The sequence below is a fragment of the Artemia sp. Qi Xiang Cuo genome, chromosome 1 (assembly GCF_049724085.1).
Source record: "Artemia sp. Qi Xiang Cuo chromosome 1, ASM4972408v1, whole genome shotgun sequence".
In the NCBI taxonomy this organism is placed as follows: domain Eukaryota; kingdom Metazoa; phylum Arthropoda; class Branchiopoda; order Anostraca; family Artemiidae; genus Artemia; species Artemia sp. Qi Xiang Cuo.
In genome coordinates, this window is record NC_142794.1 from 98,924,575 (window position 1) to 98,939,022 (window position 14,448).

At 32.6% G+C, this 14,448-nt stretch overlaps 1 protein-coding gene across 1 annotated transcript in view; it reads left to right on the top strand.

The window, feature by feature from the left end:
• The window catches only part of LOC148956984 (uncharacterized), a 247,290-nt gene that overhangs the window by 5,812 nt on the left and 227,030 nt on the right, over positions 1–14,448 (top strand). The window contains exons 3-6 of the mRNA XM_089088075.1: positions 1,576–1,693; positions 4,156–4,230; positions 7,379–7,489; positions 13,131–13,266. Of these exons, the coding sequence (XP_088944201.1) occupies positions 1,576–1,693; positions 4,156–4,230; positions 7,379–7,489; positions 13,131–13,266 (440 nt within the window). The remainder of the gene's footprint in view (positions 1–1,575; positions 1,694–4,155; positions 4,231–7,378; positions 7,490–13,130; positions 13,267–14,448) is intronic.

Here is a 14,448-nt window from a genome sequence, read left to right on the forward strand (position 1 = left end):
AAAGCGTAGCAGATTATAAAAAGTACGTGGGTGGTGTCTGATCACATGACCAGCAGTTAGAGATTTGTGATTAAAACTAGGAAATGCAGCGTAAGATCATGTTTTTGATGCAGCTTCCTTCAAAGCTCTCATAGAAATGTAGTCTCATAAAGAGGACAAAGCATGACGAACCTGAATAAGTTTGCTTTTTGTGTTCATGTCACTAAGTATCTTCTATGCTGGCTAGCCTGAAAGTACTATGTGAACGGGGATTGTGACAGTGAAACGTGATAAATTTTTTGGGTTTGAAAAGTACTGACCACACCCTCTTGATAAATCAAAGAGGAACAGTTGATCCAATCTATCAGAGCACCAGAATAATAAGTTGTTTCACCTACCTAGATGTTCAATAAAGACGATGCGATGATATGCCAAACGCAGGTCTTTTTTCTGTCAGGGACAGATATTACTTTTCTTTGCTTCAAAAATAGCTTTTTCATATATTTCCGTTTGTATTTGTTGCTAATGAACCGTTGTGTATAGTTAACGTCTCTTTCTTATTTACGTGGTTGAGAGGCAATTTCCACGGGTATAGATACCCAATTTTGTGGAAGAGAAGGATTCGAAACGCATCCACTCCCAGATTTTAATCCTCAACTTTTTTCTTGCACTAGAAGTAAAAATAATTCATATGGACAAGCTTCATTCATAATGCTAAATCTGGGAGTTAACCGTAAAGCATTAATTGCTTTCAGGAAATAGAGACAATAGTTTGTTTTAAGGAAAAATAACATATCATGAGATCATCTTCGAGAAACTTGTTATTATTCTATTTGAGAACAAAAAGCAGGTTTCAGGTGTTTAGCCAACATGTCATTTTAAAAGTTTTTATGTGTTCAGAACTGCGATGTTTGTTCGCTTGTGAAGAAACAATAATCGAGTTTTTCTCCCGCAACTCGTCACCAGGCAAAGGCTGGTGCAACACTTTATGTTCTCCAAATAATTTTACCCAATCTGTAGTGCCTACGTTTGTGTATCTTCTGTAAATTCATTTGCATAAATAAACATATGCTCCTTAAGAAGCTTAAAAGATTTTGTAAAGTAGAAATCTTATCATTAAGATTACTCATTAGAATGATAGAAGTTATTACGCAAAGTTTCACTTGTAATCCTACCTCCCTAGACTGGAAAAGACAGAGGGCTTTTAATCTAATTTCATATTCAAAAAATCAAGAATCCCCCTTAGTGGCTGGAAAACTAAAAATAGTAACACTTTAAAATTAAATCATGGTTAAGTTTTATCACGTTTGAAGAGAATTCAAGCGTAAGATTACTTAGGTAAGATCAAATCGATACAACTATATGATTTTCCAACCAACCCGAATTCGGATGACTTATTTAGATTAAAAGAAACATGAATACAACCGACAGTAATAATGCTAATATTTCATTTAAATCTATGGCTTTTCATCAAACTCTAAGAAAATTGGAATATCTATTGTCAGGAGGTGAGGACCATTATCTAATTAGTAATGCCAGCAATTTGCCTAAGTATCTGTATCTGTGTCTTGTTTAAACTCAAAATTCAAATTGCAGGCCAATAGGTCCACCTGGTCCTCAAGGGCCAATAGGACAAAAAGGAGAGCCAGGACGAGAAGGCATAGACGGTACATTTGGTATTCAAGGTCCTCCTGGCCACGTTTTCATGATACCTGTAAGTCATCTTTGAATGTGTTAGTTTTTTGCTGACTGCCTTATTTTTTCATTTTATTATTTCATTTACGATTTATATGTTTTAAAGCACAAAATAATGTATTTTATTGTTTATCCATTTGTTGTTCTATTTTATCTTATACTTTTTCTACCATTATTTCCTAAAATGATTCTGGGAATGAGGTTCTTGGTTGTAACATTCAACAGATTGAAGATAATAGCATGCCAATAACGTCTTCATCACGCCTAGCAATTTTTTCTTTTTTTTTGCTATATTTCTCAGTCCAAATTTTCAGATGAAGGCCAAAGTATTATTTACTATGTTATTTTCAAACAGAATCATAAAAATAGTGTAAGAATTGTGCTAACCATCATTACTAGTAGCTCTCCTTCTTTGTTGTTTCTTTTTCTGCCTTTTTTTGTCCTTTTTTTTGTTATTTTGCTTTTTTTGTTGTTTTTTTGTTCAAAAGTTATTTCAAGCAAATTACTTGTTGCTGGCCTTTTTTCACTTTCATGTTATTCTTATTTAGTCCTCTCTGCTAGTGAAGATGTAGAATTATCATACTAAGGTATATTTTTAGTAGTTGAGTTATTCTGTATGTCTCATTCCACTTGATCTTTATTTTATTGCTGGAATTTTGAATTTTATTTCAGCCACACAGGCTCTTAAGACCTTAGAGGCTATTTTATTGTGTTTTTCTATCTATTTGAATGAATTGATTTTAATGAAGAGTAAAAATCAAAAGAAAACGTGTTTCTCACACTCTATATATTTTACTTTTATTTACATATTCTGGGGCAGGGGCGGATCCAGGACTTTTTTTTAGGGGGAGGGGGCAAAATAGGTTAATCCGATAAACTAGCGTTAGAAGCAAGTTTAATTAACGCAAACTTGCGTTAATTAAGTAAATTACACTACTTTAGGGGGCGCGGGCCCCCTCGCCCCCTGGATCTGCCAGTGTTCTGGAGTTTCTTGATTATTTGAGCCACACGGGCTTCCGAGCACCTTATTTCTTAGACCAGATGGTCTTCAGTTCTTTCGAATAAATTGAATTAATTCATTATTTTTAATATAGGCGGCTTGGAAATTATCTTGTAAAGCATTTGAACTGTATAAATTTCAGATTCTAAAATTCTTACTTTTTCTACCTGAACAACTTATGACACTCAAATTTTTACAACAAACTACAGCCACAACAATGCCGAAAGCTAGCTTTAGTTAAACCTGTTGTGAAGAATCCCTGTTAAAAAATACAAGTCGCTTTTATATTAAAGAATAAATTCAAACAATCACGTTTGCAGAATGTTGCATAAAGCAAAGCGAAAAAATCTAACATATTATATTGCACTTGTTATAAATTTTTACGAATGGACCTGAACAAAACCTTCTTAACATTATCAAGCTTTCGTTTTATGTTGGACCAACTAGACATTTTGGTGAATATATAGCAAAATTGCCAAATGCAGTCTTCTACTAGGTTAACTCCTAGTAATTAATCCATATAGTCAATTAAAAGGGTAAAGGGAATCCTCGAATCCCTAGCTCAGGCCTGCTCAGCCCTCTTCAATAACAATATTTATGTATATAACACATTACTATATCATTATTATATATATATATATATATATATATATATATATATATATATATATATATATATATATATATATATATATGTATAATTATATATAGCAACATTAAACATATAATATTATTTAGCTATACCTAATGAAAGACCAAGGAAACCCCATGACAGCAACAACATCAGAATAACACAGCATGGGGCAAATAGTCTTTATTTCAGACGAACTCTCTTTTCGAAGGCGGTAGAAAAGCTTCCTTATTTAGGTTCTAAATCCGAACATACGACTTGTATACTAAATAGTTTGTACACTGATTTATAGCATGTACATGCGTAAAACAACAAGATAAATGCACAAAAATTGAAAAACTAAAAGCACAAAGTATATGATCAATGTACAATGAACTTTCTTTTGCGTACATAGGCTATATATGTGTGTATGTACATCATTTTATGTATTTCCTAACCCGTCGCTACAGAAAAAAACGAAAAAAAAACGAACAAATACTTAAAACACTACCTCGGTAATACTGGTGCTGGAGAGACAACCAATTGTGCGACAGCCGTGCTATTGAAACTTTCAGTCTGTTTTCGAACGACCAAACAAATACTTTATTAAAAAACATAAAATATTTAGACAAATGATGAGAAATTACACAAAATGCCAAGCTAAAATACCAAACTTTATATTAAGGATAATTTTCTAATGAAGCTGATTACAAATAGCAAAAATCGCCAAATATTAGATGGTATGCTGTCTTCCTTCGCTTTTTTACCGTCTTTTAAAATAGGCACCGGAAGCGTGTTTTCAAATAAAGTGCTCAGTTTTGAAAATTTAAAACCAATTAAAAGGCACACTAAATAGCTTAATTTGTTCCAGATAAGCATGCAAGGCAATGAAAAAGGACCAGACGCTCAGACAGAACAGTTCAGGCAAATGCTGTCCCAGCATATGGTAAGTAAAAGAAATTGTTCATGGATTTGCCCATATATTTTCTTTTTCAATTATTGTATTATTTATAAAAATTATATATTAAATAATACTATAAATATAATATATATATATATATATATATATATATATATATATATATATATATATATATATATATATATATATATATATATATATATATATATATATATATATATATATATATATATATATATATTTTTTTTTTATATATATATATATATATATATATATATATATATATATATATAATCACTGATTTCTGATATTTTGCCTCAAATTTACACTTTTGGCCTTAATTGGATTAAAAAGACATAAGACAAAATCCTATCACACAATAGGGAAGTTTCTAAGCACTGAGAGTTGAATTTCAAAAGAAGAAATCGGAGTTTTAGAAATACTTAAATATATTTAAGATGTACTTAGTTTTACTTAAGTATCTTTTAAGTTTAGTTATCATCTTAAAGTATGAAGGATGGTGAAAATCAAATCTGATCTTTGAATTGGTTAACGTGGATATTCAGCCACATACGCAAGCTCTATTATGCAATCATTTGTGTCTTACAATATGAGAAAAATCGGGAATTCTATCTCTAATAATGAAAAGCTATATACGTATCTACGCAGTTTTCAATAGTAGCCGGTGAAAAAAAAATCGGCAAAATAGCTTAGGAAGGAATAGTTTTTTTTTAAATTCTACAAATTAATGTCGATAATATTTTTTCATCTTTCAGCTTGGCAACACTGACGAAAATGTGATGCTACACTTAAAATTTTTAATTTTCAAAACAGGCTAAGCAGGAACCTTAAAGGCTTGAACCGAATAGTCTTACGGAAACCAACTCAGAAAAAAAGTCAGGATTTTTGCAATACAATTTTCAATAAACAAGAGCCAAGAATCACATTATAAAGCAAAAACGAACATAAACCAGAAAATAAATATTCGGGTCTTATTTATAATTTTTGAGAGGAGATGTAGTGGAAAGGTGTATTGTAAGGCATTGTCAAACAAATACCCTTTAATTACAGTGTCAGTTCAACTGATGCATAGGTCCGAACACTTACTGGTGCTAGCAGCACCATCTATGTTGTTACTCATCTTATTTTCACATAATGGCTATAAAGTTCTACAAAGTTCCTAAAACAAACACAGCATATATCCTCATCCACATACGTTGGACTTTCTTTTCGGGGGGAGCTAATAAAATATATCATTTTAATATGAAGCGCCCAAAATTTCAGTAAACCTTCGGTTTTTTTCGAGTTGGAGGTTCAACATGAGTAAAGTGGTCAACCATTGTTTTGACGATTATTCATAAATAATTTATTACCAATTTCAACTAACTAAGCATCATTAAGTAATATTATGGTTAACTCAATACACATTTATTGTGGCATATTATGGCTGATATGTATGACTTATTCTTATTAGGGCTGTCGTATACTACATATACAAATTTAAGTTTATTTTACTGAAATATTGGTATTCTATTAGCTAATCGTTTCCATAAAATTTTTAACTTGTGTTGTGTCTTCTAAGAAACTTACGGAGATCGCAGTTATAAACGAACTTGCCATCATTTTATTTATTTTGAGGATTTATGATGCGGTAACTTATCACTTTCAATTTTTACAATGTTTGGCTTATGTTTAATCCCAAAACCTTAAACATTCAACTAAATATCAGTACAATAAAGTGAGGTTTGGTTATTTTAATTAAATATCCTGACTCTGCTTTTCAAGGTATCTTAATTGATTGATGGATAGTCTCCATTCCAAATTAATTTGTTAGTCAATAGCAAATGATGAGACCCAAGAGGATGAACAGTTACATTCAATCTTATCTCTAAAGCCTAGACAAGACGTTATTGATAAAATTGTAATAAAAATGACTTGTATTTCCTAATAGGATTTAACATTGAAAGCAAGAATATAATTCAAGCAGACGCCTTATGATCAGGGGCGTCGTTTGGGGGTGGCAAGGGGGGATAGTTTCCCCCACAATAAAACGGAGAAAAACAATATTATACATCTCATGCCCTTTGACTATCCAGATATGGACCCCTCTTGCCCCCCTCCCCCAATAAAATTGCTAGAGATGTGCCCCTGTTTATGATCAGAAATTGTAACCATTGGGAAAGGAAGAGGAAGGCTACTATATTAGTTGTGTTTCGTAGCAACACTGATTTACTAATTTCTGTATCATGATTAGTAGTCTTAACAAGTTACAGGGGAACAAGCTACATTGGTGCAGTTAAACTGGGCGAATGATTAGCTAAGAACAGATTGTCAACCCTGAAATATTTATCATAGAGGTCGTGTTTTTTTTCAATCTGAAGAGTAAAGGTTATATATTCTCAGTCGTTCAAGATGATTACCAAGAATTTATTTTTTACTTACTTATTAAGTTTTAATAAACTAGAATAGGTTTCAGTACATAATTGATTTAGCAGCCACTCCTTCTAAAGAGCATTGAATTTTTAAAGGTGTCTCAAAAATTTAGCACTGACTTGGGTTCAAAATTTTCCACCCTTCAGAAATACATACTCTAGGCATAAAGAAAATGTTTTTATTCTGAACCTCTGCCCTGAATGGTTGTGAACCTCTATCACCCTTCAGAAATACATACTCTAGCCCTATAAGAAATATTTTATTCTGAATTTCTACCCCCCCCCCCCCTTCCGTGCCTGTGAGATCTTGGTACATCCCTGACTTATTATTTTCATACTAATATTTTCAAAAACATTCTCTCTCCTTTCGACCCTAAAATGTTATGAACCTTTACCACCATACAGAAATACATACTTTAGGCCTAGAAAAATGTTTTATTCCAAGTCTCAAAGCCCCCCCCCCCCCACCCCCTGTACCTGTGAAATCTTGGTACATTTGCAATTTATTATTTTCTCACTAATATTTTCCGAAACATTCCCCGCTCCCTTCCCAACCAAAAAGTAGCAACCATGGCAAGAAAAACCTTGGTTTCTATGAAACATGATTTAGTTATAACCATCAAAATTGACTGTCAGCTATTTCCCTCAAAGAGGATGAAGCAAATATGTGTGTTATAGCGACATACATTTAATATTTTATTTAGTTGTAATAAACCTTCAGGTATTATTTTCTATTCTAGATGTCAATGCAAGGTTCTCAGGGTCCTCAAGGTTTAACAGGCATAGCTGGACCAACAGGACCTCCTGGCTCGGACGGACAAAAAGGGGAGCAAGGAGAGGTTGGCGAACCGGTAGGTCAACTCATCTAATTCTAAGTTATGAAATTCATTAGAACAAATTCTACTTTTAAATTATAACTATGAAGTTACGATTAATGTGAGTGCGATTTACAAGTTTTTAACGCTCGACTTAATTTACAAGAGCACATTAATTGAGCTCTTTTAATACACAAAAGTACACTATGTTCAGGAGAGATATATGTTCTATACTAGAAGAATCTATACTAGACCAGAAGACTCTATACTAGAAGACTAGAAGACTATACTAGTCTTCTATACTAGAAGACTATACTAGAAGAATCTGTTTCCTTTTACAGGACAATATAAATACATAAAAAAACAAAAACAAAAACCTAAGAAATACAACAGACAATTGCTTCAGTGATTTCTAAGCTATATACCAGGTAAGAGAAGAAGAAAATATACAAATAATTACAGGTTCAATAGACAGGAAGTCAAAAAAGCAATATCTCGACTGAAAATGAAGTATGTTAGCTATGCTATGATTTTTACTTAGTTATGGGCATAGCTATGCCCTGCTATATTGCATATATATATATATATATATATATATATATATATATATATATATATATATATATATATATATATATATATATATATATATATATATATATATATATATATATATATATATATATATATATATATATATATATATATATATATATATATATATATATATATATATATATATATATATATATATATATATATATATATATATATATATATATATATATATATATATATATATATATATATATATATATATATAAAAAAAAAAAAAAAAAAAAAAAAAAAAAAAAAAAAAAAAAAAAAAAAAAATATATATATATATATATATATATATAAAAAAAAATATATATATATATATATATATATATATATATATATATATATATATATATATATATATATATATATATAGATAGATAGATAGCTATAACATCATCACCACTAGAAAGGTTTCTCACTTTGATATTTCAGACTCGTTTCTGAAACGAATCTGAAACGGAATATTAACATTAGTAATCCTGGCGCAAGAAACCCCTTCTCAGCTAACTGCGACAACAGTTCAGTGTACCCCCTCTTTTGAACTAAATCCTATCTAATAGCACAAAATTTACTTCATTTATTAAAACTCGAGATACTTTCGAGTTTAATAGTGCTAGTATTAAAGCGGCATATGAATGATATGAGTAAAGTGAAACCTTTTTAGCAATGATGTATGTAAATATCTAAGGATTTTCAAAAGTTGCTTTCACAAGTGTAAAGAGATCCCGAGAATTCTCAGGGATCTCTGCCTTCGACTTGAAAAAATAAATATGGAAAAACCGTTAGTTTGGAACCGACTAGCCCTAGTAGGCTCTGACATAGTGGAGGCATATGTCTTTGCTATATTAGATGTACTATGATTTTTTATTATTTATGGACATAGCTATATGCCTTAGCTGTAAATTTTAATAACTACCGTTGGGTGAAATTGAGGAAATTTTTATAAACGTATTGAATGAGTTCAGGTCATTAGGATGCCTTGACAGTGAAGTGTCAGATATATCACCTCTGCACAAAGGTGGGCTTAAAAATAACCTATGGAATTGGTAACCAATCTTCTTAAGAGACTGTGGTTACAGAACTTATACCGCAGCGAATGTTAAAAGACTTGATCAGAATGTGGTAAAAATAGCAGGAGCTTACCAGCCCGGGGGGATAAAAAGCTGGAAAGCCCAACATGCCCAGAGAACTCTCTGGGATCTCTGCCTCTGACGAGAAAAAAATAAGTATGGAAAGAGTATTAGGTTGGAACTGACTAGCCCTAGTAGGCTCTGACACAGTGGAGGAATATGACTCCGTAATACATGAAATTTTATGGTTATTAGTGTGAATGAAGATTAATTCAATAAACGAAGTGACAGATAAATTTGAAAGAATATATTCGGCACCGGAAGTGGCAATCAGTGTTAAACTTCCTTGTCGAATAAGGTTGAACTGGGGTTGCAAAATTCGGAGTAATGTGTAAGTCTCTCTTCCTCCTAGATATTTTAAAGTTGCAGTTGGACAGAAGCCCACAGCTGCAATTATGAGACATTGACTTCTCTTTCTAATGAACAAATATGTAGAAAAACAGATAACAAAATATTAGCAAAAAATCCGACCCCCCCCCCCCCAGCTGCTGTTCAGCCCTCTGAGGCAAGCAAAGAAATTAAGAGCACTGAAGAGTGAATTGAGATAAAAGGAATTAAAGAAGGTATCGCGATCCGTTTTCAGAAGTAATAAAGAACCATTTATAAAGCTATGGAAAATGAACTGTTCATTTGTTTTCATTTATTTTTTGAAAATTGAAGTGAGTTGCTATTCAGCTACCAAATAGAAATAGTTTGTTTTTTGCATGATTCATGGAATCCTGTTCTTAAGTTACAGAGTTAATCACATACTGAGAACCAAAGTACCAACCTCTATAGTGTATGGAGATGAAGTGTTTGAGGAACTGATACTCGAGTTGTTTTAATTCCCTTCGAATAGAGGTTTACCCTAATTCTATCGGAAATATTAGAACATGAGGGAGTAAAAATGACGTCTATAGTAGAAAAGAAGAAAGCAACTGACTCTAAAGCTAACTTTCCGTGTTGAAGATAATCCGAGAGATAACACTTTGCGTCTATTGGTGATAAGACAGCCATAACCAGCCAGGGGCTAATTTATCGAACGGTGGGATTTGGGGTTATGTGGAATGTTTGAGAAGGAGTTGAATCTAAACAGGGAGAACAGATGTTGCATAGAGGAGTGAAAGTAAGCTTCAAAATGATTTGTTTTAGTTATGTTTATAATTTCTAAATAGTTATAGAGTTTGGGCATTAGGAAAATTCTGGTTAATAAAGGGCAAATTTAAATAATAATTTTTAATAAAATGATCAAAGTTTTTTATATCTGAGTTGCCAAAATGATATCATAAATAATTCACTAATGTAATTTTGGATATTTTAAATTAGGATTAGAAAGGGATATATAAGGAAGTTGCAAAGGTACAGTGTTCAACTCCCCTTAGGGCTCATAAAAGGTTATGGGAAGCTTGAGAGGATGAGGGATGCTGTTTAACTGATTAGGAACAAGATTTTAAGTAAAATTGTTTGTGTCCTTAGGTCTATATCATTTAGATTTTTTTGGGTAAATGGGTCACAATAACAGCAATTGAAAAGTTCAAGAAAACCAATCGACTGATAACTATCTAAAAGCTATAGGCTAAGGTCCAGCCCTCCAATAGATTTCCTAGACTTCTAGTTTCCTATTCAACGTTGAAAGTGACTATATTAAAGGAAGATGATTTTTAACGATAAAAATTTAATTTTGGTAGTTTTTCCTGTAAGTCAGAAGATGGAAAGGATATAGCACTGATGGATTTTGAAAAATTCAAATCTCGTGAATAAACAAGAGTGCATGCAAACAAATTAGGAATAAAACATTGAAGCACAAGAACAAAGCAACACAGGGAGAAAGGAGTACAGAAAGTACGTATCAAACAGTTCGTGGTAATGAACTGTATGTAAGGAGTGATGCGGCTCAATAGCAACCGAATCTCTGAGAAACAGAGTGTTGGTTATAATAGATACATCAAAAGAATTGAAATTTGATGCTTTTTCAAAATATGTAAAATTCGTCAAGTTTAATAGTACCCATCAAAATTTACGAGTCTGAGAAAATTTGACCAATTTTTGAAAAAGGGAGAAAAACACCCCCAAAACATCATTCGATCTTAATGAAAATCACTCTATCATATTGAGAATGCCAGGGAACCCTACTGTAGGTGTTTCAAGCTCCTATGTGCACAAATGTGGAATTTTGCATTTTCTTTTTCCAGAAGAAAGATCACGGGTGCGTGTTTATTCCCCCCCCCTCTAGGGGTGATCATTTCAAACCAGTGATTGTAGAAGTTCAGGAGAGGGCTCATTTGATCAGAAATCAAAAGTTCTAGTGCTCTTTTAGTGCCCTTTGTTTACTTACAGCATTGGTTATTGGGAAGCATGTAGAAGTTTTCATGGAGGATTTTTCTGGTTTGAGGGGGGGTACATGGGAGTATTTTTCCATTGAGGAATTTTTCAAGAGGGGAGTGAATTTTCCATGGAGGGGAGCCGGATTTCCCAGTATTATTAAAAAAAATGATCAGAAGCTACTTAAAAAAAAAGTTTTTCCAATTAAAAGAAAAGAGCAACATTAAAACTTAAAACAAACAGAAATTATTACGTATATGAGGGGGTTGCCCCTTACTCAATACCTCACTCTTTACCCTAAAGTTCTTTTAGTACATTTAAAAGAGCTATTTATTCTAATTAAACGGCCTTTGTCATTCAGGGATCATTCTTAAAGAATTATTACAAAATTCGAACGTTGTATACCTACGTATCTATCTATTTGTAAATAGATATCACCATTTTTAATCTTATCACTAAGAGATGGATGAAATATATGAGGATCATAACTGGTATAATTTGAACTTAAAATTTTTAATTTGAACTGTTAGGGACTAAATTCTACGTTTTTTTTTTACCTGAGCTAGTATAATATAATCTATATGTAAGGAATCGGGAGCATTATTAACACGAAGGTGCAGCACTTATACTCAGTCTGAAAATGAGGTTGTAATAAGAGAAAAGTTTACAATATATACACAGAAAGTTTGTGAGTATTTTTTTCCAACAAGTTAGAAAACAGAGAATGAATTTTGAAATTGCTGCAGTGTATAGACCTCCTCAGTGACTACTCCATGAGTTCTGGGACCTATCTAGAGAGCATTCAATTAAACTTCATATAAACAATATAGCATGTTTCATTGTGGGTTACAATAACAAAATAACAAAGTCAAATCATCCCTGAATCCGCTTCCAACAGCAAATCTAGCCCAGTTGGCAGCTTTCTTTGAAACACATTTTCAAATTTTTCAGTTGCAATCACAACAAAAATGTTGCCCTTTCTTCCTTTTTATTTTCCTTAATTAACTGAAGTTAGTCTCATTTTCCCAATTATATGTACGAAGTGATAAATGAGTGTGTATGGGGCTTTGTAATTAAATAAGGCATTAAAGCCTGTCATTTGCCCACGAGAAAGAGCTCGGAAAGTGGCAGGGTTTACCGATTTTGGGAAACAGATCTATAATAAAAATCTATAGCTAAGATTCTAAGTTTCATCATTTTAGAATATAAGGGCACGCATAGTATACTGAGAAAAGGTGACAATAAATAGTGGGCAAACTCCTACGAGGAGAGTTCCTATTGGGTTTTCTGGATACCAAAAGGGTAAAAAAGAAACAAATCCGCAGGATATAAAGAAGCACATTTATGTAAAGTTTTAGAGCAACAGTTACTTTGCCGATGAACAAGGTTGCCACTTTGCCCCCACTCCACTTATCTGGGGCCAAGCAGGTCTTCAGTGAATGTGGGGAGAAGTTTTATAAATGATGTGAGAAAATGGAAGCTTCATGCGAGGGATTAAAATCCTTCAACAGACTTTGGATGAGGATGAGTATATGCTGCTGCGCAATCCTCAAGGGGATTGCTGCTGCACGGAGTTGTTAGAAGAAAAAATTCTTGTTTCTGTTGTTTTCTTTGCGTATTCAGAAGTTCATTTTGTTCTTAAGGGCCCAAGAGGACTACGTGGAATGATGGGTCTACAAGGTCGAGAAGGACGTCGTGGTCGTCCAGGCCGAGACGGTGAGCGTGGTGCAACAGGGCCACCCGGCGTGAAAGGTGAACAGGGTCCTCCAGGTCTTCCAGGTACGTATATTTTATTTACTCGTGTATTTACCTCAAATTGCGGTAGCATGAACTAGAGACGCACAAAAAAGATTTATTTTGTTAGTTGGCGAAGATACATTAAACAAGTCCAAAAAATATTTACAAAAAAAAAACAAGTTTCATATTTAATAAATGAACCTGATCGGAGCTACAGTTTATCCTTGAGACCTCTTTTAAACACACTAGCGTAGTGTCAATAGGGTTTAAGTGGCCATTTTAGGCAAAAAGTGGGTAAGATTTTTGTTTTTAAGACAAAAACTATCATTTTGACGGATACAATGCTATTTGATTATCTCGGTGTGTCATTGTTAACATGGGCAATTGATTTGAGATTTAGTTTGTCTAAGCAAAGGCTATAAAGGGTATTCGAACCTTAACAATCGACATTTCCTTCTTTTTGATTCTTAGTTTGAAAATTCTCCTTTATATATTTTGTAGTTGCAGCGTTAAGTGGCTTTGGACGACATACTACTGACATCGACAATTATATTTTGCAATAACAAAAACAAAGAAGAAAAGATTGACATCCCTTCTTTGTATATTCTTTCATCTCTATGTTTCAAAACTTTTTGGTAATAGTTCTACTAAGTATTACGAGACGGTTCAGTAAAAAAAAATGGCCCAGGGCAGAATCAGTTAAAAGTTCAATTTGAGGATTTTTCAAGTTCAGATCCAAGTTTCTAAATTCAATCAGTCTATTTTGAAAATCAGCTCAAAATCCTATAATTTCTATATTGTTTGACTCTATTGTTACAGGCTTCTGCATAATAAAATTATTTTTTCTTGCTCTCCAGAGATAGTATATGTATTACTTATTTAAACAATTTCTTTTTTTTGCAACCAAAGCTGCGTGTAGGATACAATTTTATTTGACTTATGATCCTAAATCAAAACAGGAGAACAGTGGAATTTTCTTCAGTGGCGTCAATTTATCATAATTTATGAAGGGGGGAATTTATTTTTCAAAGTCGAGGAAGCAAATTTGTTATATTTTGAAAATTCTTGCGACGAAAATACAAAAAAGATAAGTTTTTTTCAAACTTTAGTGGGGACTTCAGGGATTGAAAATGTTAGTGAAGGTGTTTTCCTTACATGATATAAGTACATTTAAAGTAGTAGAACTATGTTCGAGAATAATATTGTTGCATTTAAGGTGGGAAG